Source organism: Protopterus annectens, chromosome 11.part0 (genome assembly GCF_019279795.1).
Source record: "Protopterus annectens isolate FY-2018-M chromosome 11.part0, PAN1.0, whole genome shotgun sequence".
In the NCBI taxonomy this organism is placed as follows: domain Eukaryota; kingdom Metazoa; phylum Chordata; order Ceratodontiformes; family Protopteridae; genus Protopterus; species Protopterus annectens.
Genome location: NC_056745.1, coordinates 1,158,189,254 through 1,158,203,146, shown reverse-complemented (window position 1 = coordinate 1,158,203,146; position 13,893 = coordinate 1,158,189,254). Strand labels below are relative to the sequence as shown.

Sequence of the window (13,893 nt, the reverse complement as noted above, 5' to 3'; positions counted from 1 at the left end):
GGCTTTGGAGCCATCGCGGAGCCACAAGAGGCTAAGTTCCCCCTCACTTGAATCGGTGCATTCGGCTCCACGGTCTCCTTTACTTCAGAGCGAGCGCAGTCACCGATCCTCTCACTCCTCTCGGTCCTCTAGGCTATTGGACCACGATGTGGAGAGAGTGGTCAGTAGGTTGCTGAAGTCGCAGGCACTAGTCAAGTTGTTGTCCAGCCCTCCTCAACAGGTATCGGCTCCGTCCACTTCTCTCAATGTTCCTCCTCTGACTCCAATGAGTTCGGAGCCGGAGTTTGTTGGGGTTCGAGTAGTGGAACTGTCGGCTCCGATAACACTATCTCCTTTGGTTTTGACGTCGGCTCCGATTCCCTCGGTGGTGCCGTCCATCGAGGGATCTGGGCGCCGGGGCTCCCTCGTCTGTTCCAAGGGGGTGAGTGGCATCAGACCCTTGTCTGACCCTGTTCTCCCTCTCTGAGCTTTGGCGCAGGTGAGCTCGGCTCCTACATCGGCGTCTGAGCCGTCTCCCTCAGTGCGGAGAAAGATTCCTATTTCTTCTGAACCGGAGCTTTCTCTGCATCGTGGCAGGGGCTCCTTCGATGTCATGCGGAGTGTGCTGGCCACTGAGTCAGCTCCACTATCAGTCCCACCGGCTCCGCCCCCTGTAGTGCCTGTGCCAACCTCTGCTCCTCTTCCAGGCCCCAAGCGTAGGGAACCAATGCTTCAGGACACCCCATTGGGTGTTTTCTCTTCTTCTGAGGCCTCCCCTGATCTCTCAGAGGAGCCCCCTCGGAAGAAGTGCAATAGGAAGCACATTGACTCCCCTGAGTCTGTCACTTCTGATACAGACTTAGATGAATCGGAAGGGTCCCCAAGATCCCCCTCTGAGGATGTCTCCTTTTCAGACATCCTGGAGATGCTCAAGCAGAGGGGGAACTGGAATCCCATAGCCCCTTCTGAGGATGAGTCTGTATTTCTGGATGCCTTCGGTTCCCGACCTTCCACCTCCTGAGTGTCTCCGCCTTTCGATCCACTTATGACTGTGGTGGCTCGAAAGGCTTGGTCAGCTCTGGATACAGTGGAACCAACTCCGAGGAGACCTGGTAAATTTATTACAGCACCCCAGGATAAACAATTCCTTACTAAAGGTGTCCCTGTTGATGCCATGGTGGTAGCAGCAGCCACAAAAAAAGAGTTAGCGGAGACCTCTTCTTCTGTCCATCCCCCTAGCAAGGAGTCTAGGACGATGGACAGATATGGGAAGTGAATGTTTGCTTCAGCGACCTTCTCTATGAGGTCACTGAACTACTTGTGTCATTTTACTCACCTTCAAAGGGATCTCCTTAAAGAGCACGGAGATACCCTCCAAGATCCAACAGCTGAGGGAGTGCAAGCCTAAGGTGACTTCCCAGCTAGTGACACTTAATTGTGTTGTTAACTCCTCCATGAGGCTCATTTCCTATACAGCCAATGGAGCGAGTAGAGCTGCTGGTACCGGGTTGGCCCTTAGGAGGCATGCCTGGATGCGGCTGTGTAATTTTGCGGAACCCTTTCGAGTGTCCTTCACCAACACTCCCTCTGATGGTTCCTTTCTTTTTGGACCACAGGTGAAAGACACTTTGACTAGGTGTGAGCAAGAAGGCAAGACTCTCTCTGCCATGGGAGTCCATTTTTCCACTCCCTCTAGACCCTACCCCAAAGGTCAGAAGAGTTGTAAGACGTGGTTCCGTAAATCTCAGGGAGCCTTGCCTGACACACGTAGTGATGTTTTCTCCAGAGGCAGAGGGGGAAACAATAATAATAGATGCCGCCCTCATGGCAGAGGGGGTCCGCAGAACCAGGGCAACAGGGAGTCCTTCTCTGATAAGCCCTTTCAGCATCCCTGAAGGGTTGCCTGGTTGCTCATCTCTGGAGGCAGTCGGGGGAAGACTTTCGCTGTACCCAAAAGCCTGGCGAAGTTTAACACAAGACAGATGGGTACGGTCCATTATATCCGGAGGTTACAAAATCCCCTTCCTTCAACCCCCCTTGCAGTCAAGGAAGACCCTCCCAGATGTTCCACCCAGTCTGAGGGAGCAAGCAGTAATAGAAGTTTCAAAACTGCTAGAAAAAAGAGCCATCCAGGAAGTCCCGGCAGACCAGCATGGTTCCGGAACTTACTCAAGGTTCTTTTTAGTACCAAAAAAGACAGGGGACTGGAGACCGATTCTGGATCTCAGCAGACTAAACAGGTCTGTTCAAAGAACAAAGTTTTGGATGGTCACGCTACAGTCCATTCTACCCTTTCTGGGTCAGGACAATTGGATTTGCTCTATAGATCTTCAGGACGCGTACTACCATATAAAGATGGAGAGGCGCTCCAGAAGATATCTTTGCTTCCGGCTGGGGGCAAGTCATTATCAGTTCAGAGCTCTGCCCTTTGGTCTCACCACAGCCCCCCAGGGTGTTCACCTAATGTATGGCAGTGGTCACGGCTCACCTGAGGCGTCAAGGATTCCAGGTGTTTCCGTATCTAGACAACTGGCTCCTTACTGCTACCACCAGCCATCAACTCATACAAGCACGGGACTACACAATCTCAATCTGCTCACAGCTCGGCATCACAATACATTTAGAAAAATCTGCCTTGTTGCCCCGTTCATTCTATCACTTATATAGGAGCAGACTTAGACACAAGGGATATGTTTGCAAGGCTACCACCAGAAAGGGTGTCCGCAATTCGTCAACAGGTACAGGTTCTGATGCAGAGCAAAAGGATCCAAGTCAGGTACGTCCTTCAAAATCTGTGCTCCATGGCAGAAGCCATTCTCCTAATCCCACTTTTGCGCTTTCATATGAGGATTCTTCAGTGGCTTCTATTCACGCAGTGGTCTTTCCAAGAGCTACCCATGACACACGAGATCATGTTCACGGACGCATGCAAAAGGCATCTTTCTTGGTGGATGGTCTCCCCACTAGTTACTCAGGGCAGACCTTTCATACAACCCCCTCCCGTAGCCACAGTGATGACAGACGCCTCCCTGATAGGGTGGGGGGGGGGCATTATCTGGGCAGGACAGTCCAAGGCACGTGGCAACCTCACGAGTACCATCTGCATATAAATGTCCTGGAAATGAGAGCCGTGCTCCTGGCGTTGCAAGCCCTTCAAGGCTCTCTTCCTCCTGGGACCATTGCTATCCAAACGGACAACATGTCACTGGTGTGGTACATCAAGCAGGGCGGAACCAGGTCCTACCCCCTATGTCGAGAAGAACTCAGGCTTTGGCAGTGGGCTATTTCCTCCCAACATTTTCTGATTGCAACGCACATTCCTGGGAGATCCAACGTCATAGCAGACAGGCTCAGCAGAGCTATTCTAATGCCTCACGAGTGGTCTCTGAATCAGGATATCGTGAATCTTGCTTTTCGCAAATAGGGACAGCCTTGCTGCGATCTCTTTGCCACCCCCTTCAACAGCAAATGCAGCAACTACTTCTCCCTTCTCCGGCTTCCGGTTACACACCCAGAGATGCCTGTAGTCCACGATTGGCCCTAGGGACATCTTTATGCCTTTCCTTCATTCCCTCTGATACCCAAACTTATACAGAAAGCAATATCGTTGGGTTGCAAAATTATCCTCATTGCTCCCTACTGGCCTCAACAGATATGGTTTCCGTTCCTGCACCATTACCTTCTCGATCAACCCTGGACTCTGGACCCAATTCCAGACCTCCTGGTTCATCAATCAGGCGGGTTGCACCAATCCCTAAAAACCCTCCAGCTCACAGCTTGGTTGCTCCACTTCCAACCTTAGCCAGGCTTCCCAGCATTTCCCCAGCAGTCCGAGACATTATCGTGTCCTCTCACAAGTCTACAATGAGGAAAACTTATGCTAGCAAATGGAAAAGTTTTTCTTATTGGGCAGAGACTAGGAATGTGGATCCCTTCTCAGCCCAAGTTCACGAAATCTTGGAATTCCTAGCTCTGCTGTTTCATTCCTGGTCCGCTGCTACTACGATCAGGGTACAAATGGCGGCCATTTCTAACTTTCATGTTGGTTTTTCGAACTCTAACATTATGTCTCATAAGCTATGTAAAGCTTTTTTGAGAGGGGCAACTCTTCTTAGGCCTCCAGTGAGAGATCCTCCTCCTCCTTGGGACCTTAATTTAGTCTTAACCTCCTTAATTCTGCCTCCTTTTGAACCAGCAGCTTCTTGCTCTATCAAGTTCCTATCTTGGAAGACACTCTTTCTGGTAGCTATTACTTCAGCCAGATGCGTCTAAGAACTTCAGGCGCTATGTGTTCTTCCTCCTTACTTGGTTTTTCATAAGGACAGGGTTGCTCTGAGAACTAATCCCTCATTTCTCCCTAAAGTCTGCTCAGAAAGTAACTTAAACCAATCTATAGATCTTCCTGTGTTTTTCCCTAATCATACTAACAAGGCAGAATACAAACTCCACCATTTGGATGTTCATAGGCAATTGTGCTTTTACCTGCACAGAACTAAAGAAGTAAGGAAACTGGACCAACTATTCCTCTCTTACGCCTTGGGCAAACAAGGTCTCCCAGTTTCCAAGGTAACCTTGTCCAGATGGTTGTCACACACTATTACTTTCATTTATCAGTTAAGGAACAAACAGTTACCTATTAAACCAAAAGGTCATTCTATTAGGGCCTTGGCCACATCTGTAGCCTTCCAGTCTAGGTTGCCCATGGATTCTATCTGTGCAGCTGCCACGTGGGCAAACCCTCATACCTTTATTTCTCATTACAAGCTGGATATGGTCTCCAGGAGCAGAGCTGACTTTGGTTCCACTGTTCTGAAGAGTCTGTTCCACTGAGCCACCCAGGATGTTAGGTGCTAGGGACGCTGTCCCAACCAGCAAGAATGAAGGCGAGATAGACAACTTAACATTAAGAAATTATGTACCTACCATAACGTTCCATGTTAGTTGTCTTCATCTCACCTTCCTTCTTCCATCCCACCCTCCATCCCCCTGTCCTAGTGGACCGAGAGGAGTTTTCTGTTCTGTTTCACTGGCTGTGTGATCTCTTGTGTCTTTTTTGACCTAAGAGAATATGGCAGGTATAGTCAACTGGTTATTGACTGAATTATTATATTTTTATGTCTGGGGTTAGCTATTGCAAACGAGATCTGGGTAGCTATCGCTAGGCATTATGGGATAAGGGGTAGCCTCAAGCCCATAAACAGCTCTCGAACTATTGAAGATGGCCGAGTCAGAGCCGAGGATCTGTTCCAATCCCAACCAGCAAGAAGAAAGGCGAGATGAAGACAACTAACATGGAACATTATGGTAGGTACATAACTTCTTATTCCAAACCACCTGCCCCTCAAAGGTCTGACAGATTCTATAAAATCCCCTGAAAGGGCTAAATTCATGATTAAATGCCCTGCTGCATACCCTGGCACTGTCTCAGTCTCTGCAGATAAACCATCCAGACTGCTTCCCTGCACCTCTGTTCTTCTCACAGACCAGGAGAGTAAGACAGTGGAGAAGAGTGGCAAAAAAGTTTACACTTCTGCTACCTTGGCCTTTAGGGCAGTAAATTACCAGACACATATGTCCAAGTATGCCCTGGCCCTTTTGGCACAAGTAAAGAAGCTTTTGAGAGACCTCCCTGACGCACCTCCCAAGGCTTAAATATCTAGCCTCATCTTGTTGTCTTCTCAAGTTACAAGACATTCAGTTAGATGCAACTATAATGCTGCAAAAGTTTCTGCCAGATCTGCAGCCTCTGCTTCAGTCCTTAGAAGATACTAATGGTTAAGACTACAGCCTTTACCTGATGATATTAGGGCCAAATTATTGGATGCTCCCCCGGATAGCTTTGCCCTTTGTGGGGCTAAAGTGGCTGAGCTATTCAAGACCCTTCAACAAAAGGGGAAATAACTCCAGGATCTCAAACACTTGTTTGTCTCTCCTATTCCCAAGAAAATGCTCTGCTCTGCTCCACCCCCACCCCCCCGTTCTAGGAGCAGAAAGATCACCAGGAAGCAGCAGACTCGTTCCAAGCTTTCTCAGACTCCTGCCCAGAAACCTCAGTTTCAAGACAGAACGGGTAATCTGTGACTACCTACCTTTGCTGTCCACACATCCAAACTCCATTCCCCTGTCCCTAAGGCTCTCTTACTGTCTTCCAGATTGGCGAAGCATTACCTTGGACAAGTGGGTCTTGTCCATTATAGAAAAGGGTTATTTCATGACCTGGATCATCCCTCCTCCTTGGAGAGGCATCCCATAGCCACCCAAAGACCAGCTCCCCCTGTTTCAGCCAATCATAGGCACTCTCCTTTCTCAAGGACTCTTTACAGCTCCAAGGGTATTCACCAAGTGTCTGGCTCCAGTTATTGCTTATTGCAGGGTCCAAGGGATTCAAATATTTCCATACCTGGATAATCTTCTGATACAGACAGAATGTTCCAGATCCCTACACCACCATCTACACAATGTTATCTCAGTCCTGCAGGCACTGGGATTCAGCATCAGTTACCCCAAGTCCAGCCTGAATCCCTCCCAGGAACAAGTTTTCCTGGGGTGCAGAATAAGGACAGATGTCATGAAAACATTCCTTCCACTTCAAAAGTTGGAAAACCTAAAGCAGTACCTGTTCTCTGTCCTCCATACCACTGCTATGACAGTCAGACAATATCTCAGATTACTGGGTCATGTGGCTTCAATTATCCCCAATACTGCTATTGGCAAGACTCCACATGAGAAAATTGCAGTGGTACCTGAGGTCAACATGGACCCCAACATTCACACCCCTTAGATGTCAACATTCCTTTCCTTCCCTGTCTGGGGAAGGAGATCCTCTGGTGGTTGGAGCAAATCACACTCAACCCAGGACACCCCTTAACAACCCCTTCCTCCAGTTCAGGAGATGTACACGGATGCCTTAAATCTGGGCTGGGGAGCTGCTTTAGGCATCCAGAGAGTGCAGTGTACCTGGTCAGACACCTTCATCAGGGAAGTGAGAGCAGTCTTATTTACCTTGAGAGCTTTTCTACATATTCTAAAACAAGGACCACTCAAAATTGTTTACAGACAACACTACAGTTCTATGGTATGTGACCAAACAGGGAGGAACAAAATCCTACTTGCTATGCAGGGTTGCATCCCAAGTCTGGGAACTGGTGGCCCAACAGGGAGTCTACCTGCAGGCAGTTTCTCTCTCTTCCGCACAGAACACTCAGGCAGACAATCTGAGCAGGTCCATGTCACAACAATCCCATGAATGGATGCTTCACAAGAATATGTTCCTGGACATTATCCTCAAATGGGGTACAGCACAAATAGATCTGCTTGCCTCCACTCTGAATAGACAACTACCACGATTTTGCCCCAAGCTACCCAGTCCCCTAGTGACGGCAATGGACGCCTTTTCAATCTTTTGGAAGGGGATGTTTCTCCATGCATTCTCTGCCTTCCCACTCCTTCAAAAAGTCCTACTGAAAATCCAGAGGGACAAATCAAAAATCTTGTTAGTGACTCCCTTTTGGCCAAGACTGCATTGGTTCCCCATCCTTCTGCATTTAGCCAGGGGCAATCATCACAAGTTACCCCACAGAGTGGACCTTCTCACACAAGACAAAAGATCTCTAATCCAACCCACCTGGAATCTCTGAACCTAACTCTGTGGGTGTTAGCACATTGAGGACGTGCTAATAGTCCTGCAGGAGGCCAGGAAACATAATACTAGCAGATATTATTTGTCTAAATGGAAAAGATTCTCCTTTTGGTGTCTACAAAGACAGCTGGACCCACTGCAAGGTGAGGTTCCCTTAGTGCTGTCCTATCTGTGTGAACTCTTGCAAGCAGGGCGGGCATATTCATCTGTTAAGGCCCACCTTGCTGCTCTTTCAGCTTCTCTGCCTCTTGAACCACCTCTTGCATCCTGTCTTCCTGCAAAGTTATTCCTCAAGGGAGCACTGTATCTCAGGTCCCCCAGGAAGGCAGTTCCACCTCCATGTGACCTGAACTATGTTTTAGAGACGCTCACAGATGCTTTCTTTGAACCAGCATTCAAAGCATCCCTGAAACACTGTTCTTGGAAGACTGTACTCCTGGTGGCTCTGACATCAGCCAGAAGAGTGTCAGAGCTCCAGGTCATCATGACAGCTCCTCCCTTTCTCCTTTTCCACAAGGATAGAGTGACCCTGAGGACCAATCCTTCCTTCATGCCCAAGGTGGTCAATGAGCTGTCCTTAAACCAAAGTATTTACCTGCTCACCTTTTTCCCACATCCCCAGAATGGCAATGAGAGAGTTTTGCATTGTCTTGATGTTCACAGACAGATTAGATTTTTACCTTGACAAGACCAAGTCCATTAGGAAATCAGAGCAATTATTTGTCTCCTTTCACCCCAGGCCTCTGGGAAAAGTGGTGACAAAACAGACAATTTCTGCCTGGATTCCCAGGGCTATATCCTTTTGCTACACCTCCCATGGAAAGTATCTAAATTCAAAAATTAAGGCCCACTGCACTAGAGCCATGGCTTCATCTGGTGCCTTCTTTAAAGGACTGGATACTGCTTCCATCATTGACATCTGTCCATACCTTCACTAAGCACTATAGACTGGATCATGTCTCCAGATCTAGAGTGGGATTTGCTAGGGTAGTCCTACATGTTTTCATAGAAAACAGTTCCATACCAACCCCCTCTTCTTCTCTTTGAGCTTTGGCACTCACCCATGGGTTTGGAATACAACTTGAAAACAGAAGGACATAGAATAGTTGTGTAAAATCTTATCATAACCATAGATGTTCTTCTCTTTCATGTTGCAGTATTCATTCCCTCCCTCCTAATTCCCTTTTCAATTGAAACTTACTTTCCTCACTTGCTTAGAGAAAAACAGCTCTTGTACTCACTTTCCTCACTTGTCTAGAGGAAAATAGTTTTTTATTCAGGCATGTCCAAGGGTCAGCTCCCAGTGTTCTCTCCTGTCTATCTGATGAATCTGGGCATCTTCGGGCAATGTACCAATTGCCTCCTGTACACAGACAACCCTCTCCTCTTACCACCAAACACTACAACCTGTGAGAGATGCACTTATCTAGCCATACTGGAGGTAAAGCTCTCTCCAACCAAGACTGAACTTGACAGTCAAGAGGAGAAGGTAAACACTTGCACCACACCACACTCATCACATAGTCCCACTAAACTTACACCACCAAAATCCACACATACAAACAAAAAACATCCAGGGAGACTCTCATAATAATCTGCTCAAGCAAGAGACCTCCAAAGCAGAAACGCAAGCAACCTCCACCCCCCAACACAACCCAAATGACACATAACCCACAGACTCAGTGTGCCACTCAACCACAGTCCATAAGGCAAAACAAAGTACCCAATACACTAGTCATAGGTGACTCTGTAGTCAGGCACACTGATGTCCCACTCACCAGGCTAAACAAGGAGAAGGTTACTGTTAGCTGCCTGTCGGGTGCCAGGATCCGCCACATAACCCACGCACTCAGGTCACTCCATAGCAAGTACAAATATGACTCTGTCATTGTCCATGTTGGTGTGAATGACCTGAGACGTACCTCCCTGGACTACATGAAAAGAAACATGGAAGAGATTTCCGATCTTGTAGCCCAGGCAGGTATGACCCTAGCCCAGAGTAGCATCCTGCCATCACCTAGAATAATACCGCAATACAAGGACAAAATGCTTGACTTCAGCAATTGGCTAAGCTTCTGGTGTCATTCTAAGGGGATCCAGTATCTGTCTGCCTGGGACAACATGGCCGACAGACAACGATGCTTTGTCAGAGATGGTCTGCACCTGTCACCCCTGGGATTCCGGATACTGGCTAAGGTTCTTGCCGCCCCTATAGTGTCTTTTTTAGGTAAGGTTCAAATGACAAAGTCAACTCTGTAACAGGAAGAGGCAAGCAAAACGTGAGGGTAATGCTACTCAATGCTAGAAGTGTAAATCTCAAAATGCACTCCCTCGAGGCACTCCTTAAAATGGAGAACATAGATATCTGTGCAGTGACTGAGACCTGGTTCAAGACTCCAGAGAGTACCCCTGCATTACCAGACTATAACTCATACCACACTTTTTCGCCAGCTAACCTGGACCAGAAAACCAAAGGTGGAGGTTTGTCCATATTCATTAAGGATATCCACACCTCCAGACAAGTTGCTCAGCATAATGCATCCGAGGTTATCCAAGTGCAACTAACTCTGGGCAAAACTGCAATCCAAATTGTAGCTTGCTACAGATCCCCCACCATGCCCCAGGATTCCCACTCCTCTTTTATTGATTTACTGGAAAATATTAGGGTTCAACCAGACACCCTAATAATCGGCGATCTCAACTACCCTACCATTAACTGGGAAAACTACTCATGTACCAACTCCTTCACTCAACGCTTTCTGGAATTCATAAATTCCAGTGCCCTGGATCAAGTTATCCACACCAGGGGCAACAATATCCTACACCTAGTCATTACCAACATGAGTGACCGGTGTTCCACATATAAAGTCAACTCCTCGTTGGTCAGATCCGACCATAAGCTAATCATCCTAGATATCCACATCCCGCCCTCATTAAGGAAACCACAGTAAAAAATTTCTCCAAAGCCAACTTCATGCTTCTTAAGACAGAAGTGGCAAACTTCATGACACCCATGCAGATGCACAATACAGTTACAACTGCTGAATTGTACACAAATGCAATCTACACGAGTGCATGGATTGTGCCATCCCAAACAGAACCAACATGCTATCCTCCAAAAAAAGGAAGCCAATCTGGTGGTCCCCTGGCATAAACAAACTCTACAACAGAAGGAAGAAACTGTTGCAAAAGAGAGTAAAATCCCATGAGTGGAGGAGCTCCCTGGTCAGCCTCGGTAAGAAGCTGACATCCCTTATAAGATCCTCCAAAGCTAGCTACGAAAACAAAATCATGACTGATTCTAGGGGCAACCACAAAGCATTCTATAGATATGTCAAGAATCTCAGTGGCAACACCCAAATCTGCTCTGAGTTGCAGCACAACAACACTAAAATTACAGACCCAACTGATATTGCCAGCATCCTGGCAGATAGGTTCAGTGCTAACTTTACCCCCCTCTCACCCCCTTAAGGGCCCATATCTGTACAGGAAGAATGCAGAGTTCCTGTAATCACAACTATGTAGATAAAACCTGCACTCTCTAAAGCCAAAAACACAGCATCCATGGGACCGGACAACATCCCAGGCTATGTTTTACACGAACTTCAGAACGAACTGGCTCCCTACCTATAGCCTCATGTCAGGCTTTGTGCCCACGGAATGGTGCACAGCAACAGTTATCCCACTCCACAAAGAGGTAGCCACCACTGATCCCAGGAACTATCGCCCTATTAGCCCGACTAGCCTGGTCTGTAAGGCCATAGAACATATCATCATGGAACTCATAAACAAAGACATTGGTAACTACCAAACTCTGGACCCCCACCCAGTTTGGGATTGTGAAAGGTAGATCATGCCTCCTGAACCTGATTAACTTCTTTGAGGCAGTTACCAAAGCCGTAGACGAGGGTAAGGTGGTTCACACAGCCTATCTTGACCTCGCCAAGGCTTTTGACACCATCCCCCATTCTGAAATTATAGCTAAACTCACTAAACTATGTATAAATCCCTACGTAACAAGATGGGTTGCCAACTGGCTCACTGCCAAAACCCACACTGTAAAAGTTGCAAACTCCAAATCTGACTTCAAACCAGTGACAAGTGGAGTACCACAGGGTTCAGTCCTGGGACCTCTTCTGTTTGGTATCTAATTCTCTGAAGTACAGGCTAACACAGAAGGCCTTTGGCTAACAAAGTTCGCAGATGACTGCAAACTAGGAGCAATAGTAGAGTCCCCAGATGATGTGGACATCCTACAGAAGGGCCTTACTGAGACAGATGCCTGGTGTCAGAGCCATGGCCTCAAGCTCACTAGCAAAACGTGCATTGTCATCCCCTTTGGTAAAAACTATGTTCCCATGAACTACCATATAGGCGGCAGTCTACTTAGCGCTGAATGTGTGATAAGAGACTTTGGGACCCAGGTGGACAGTAGTCTGTCCTTTGATAATCACATCACCACAGCAGTCAGGAAATCCTACGTGGCACACCTCATCACAAAAGGTTTCTCATCCAGGAAAAAAGAGGTCATTGTTCCCTTCTACTCGACACTCATTAGACCCATTATAGAGTACAATGCCCCTTTTGGAAGGTACCTTACAAGACATCTGCAGCAGCTGGAAAGGCCACAGAAGTACATCACAAAGAGGATTACTGACCTCAAACAGATGCCCTACACTGACCGTCTCAAAAAACTCCAGCTTTACTCCATAGCATATCGCCTACTCCAAGGTGATCTCTGCCTAACATATAAAGCTATGTCAAACCCAGAACTGTTGCACATGCTACACCTAAAGAAATCCCAATCCCCTCTGAGCTACATGCTCTAGGAACCTAAATCTTGTCACTACAATAAACAGGACATGCTGGAGGGATAGATTCCTGTCCCAGAGACTTCCCATACAATGGAACAAGCTACCCTTCTATGTTAAGCAAAGTTCTTCATTAGCACTCTTCAAGAAAAATCTTGATGAGTGGATGGGAAATAGGAAATACACCCCGGGGATCAGTTCTGTGGCTCTGCTCGACAGGGGCACAGGAAAATAACTTTCTTGGGTGGTGTAAGCCAGGGAACCTTGTTGGCTAGGTTTACTTAGGCCCTTGGGCCGATAGCCTAGTACCTACCTATGAACAGGACTTATACAGGTATCCTGGGACTGGAGCTTGATTGCGGTGTTGAGTTCTGAGGAAAAGTACATGTAGATGTCACTTTTATGGCCCATGCTTCCTTGGCCAATGTCAGATGTCCCACGTATGTAGCAGTGACTAGAAGCTTTTGTATACTGGACGTTCGGGTAGCTAGCAGAGGATAACCCAATGGTTTGAAATACTGCAATATGGAATAGAAGGACATCTGTAGTTATGGTAAGATTTTACACAACTACTCTTTATTTGCCATAAAGTTAAGGCTGTTAGCAGAGCACATTGTATACATGTGTAAAGGCAGCAGCAGGCAGAAGTTAGCCATAAGAAACTTTGAAAATGGTCAGTAGTAGATACCCAGATCATCTTAATATGTGACTCAGGCTAGAGTAAGACTAGACGTAAGAGATTATGATAGATCTTGATGTAGAGGAGGCAGCGAACCACTCCATTTGAAATATGTAACAGCCCACAAGGTAGTGAATACCATCTTTAAAGTACTGAGTGACCTGCAGTGCTAGGAGCGTCAGATCAAAATGTATGTCTTAATAGCAGACTCTTGCAAAGCCTTACTATAGCCTTAAGTAGCATGCTTTTATCAATTAGGAGCCATTTATTTATTTATTTATTCATTCATTCATTCGTTCATTCATTCATTTATCAAGAGCATCATATAGTGAGCAACCCATACCTCTGTCAGCTATGTGAGAAAAAGTAAATACTCTGCAGAACAAGGAATACTTTTTATATTGCTTATGATGTAATTACATGTTGCCCAAGTTGCTTGTCTGAATAAGAAACTAAGACTTACCCCTAGCCTCATTGCTTGTGTATGTTTATGGAATTCAGCTGTGTAATTCAGGCGGGTCTTTCCTTAGGCCTCTTGATCCAGACTAACCTGCTTTGGTCTTTGTCAGGATAATCTGCATCCCTTTATTAAAGAGCCAATTCTACTTGTGCAGTCAGGATGCAAAGCAGTACTATATCAAATATTTACTGAATAATAATAATGTTTTTCCAGTAGTGTTAATTTCACTATCTTTTAATTACACATTGTGTCACCAGTATAGATACATAGTGTGTTGACCTTTTTTGGTGCTTTGTGCACTCATTCAGCTGACCATCAACCAAAA

General features: G+C 46.7%; 1 protein-coding gene across 1 annotated transcript in view; it reads left to right on the top strand.

Annotated features, from left to right (window-relative positions):
• SLC26A5 (solute carrier family 26 member 5) overlaps positions 1–13,893 on the top strand; it is a 1,021,139-nt gene that overhangs the window by 643,097 nt on the left and 364,149 nt on the right. Inside the window, exon 10 of the mRNA XM_044088519.1 lies at positions 9,427–9,437. Coding sequence (XP_043944454.1) covers positions 9,427–9,437 — 11 coding nt within the window. The remainder of the gene's footprint in view (positions 1–9,426; positions 9,438–13,893) is intronic.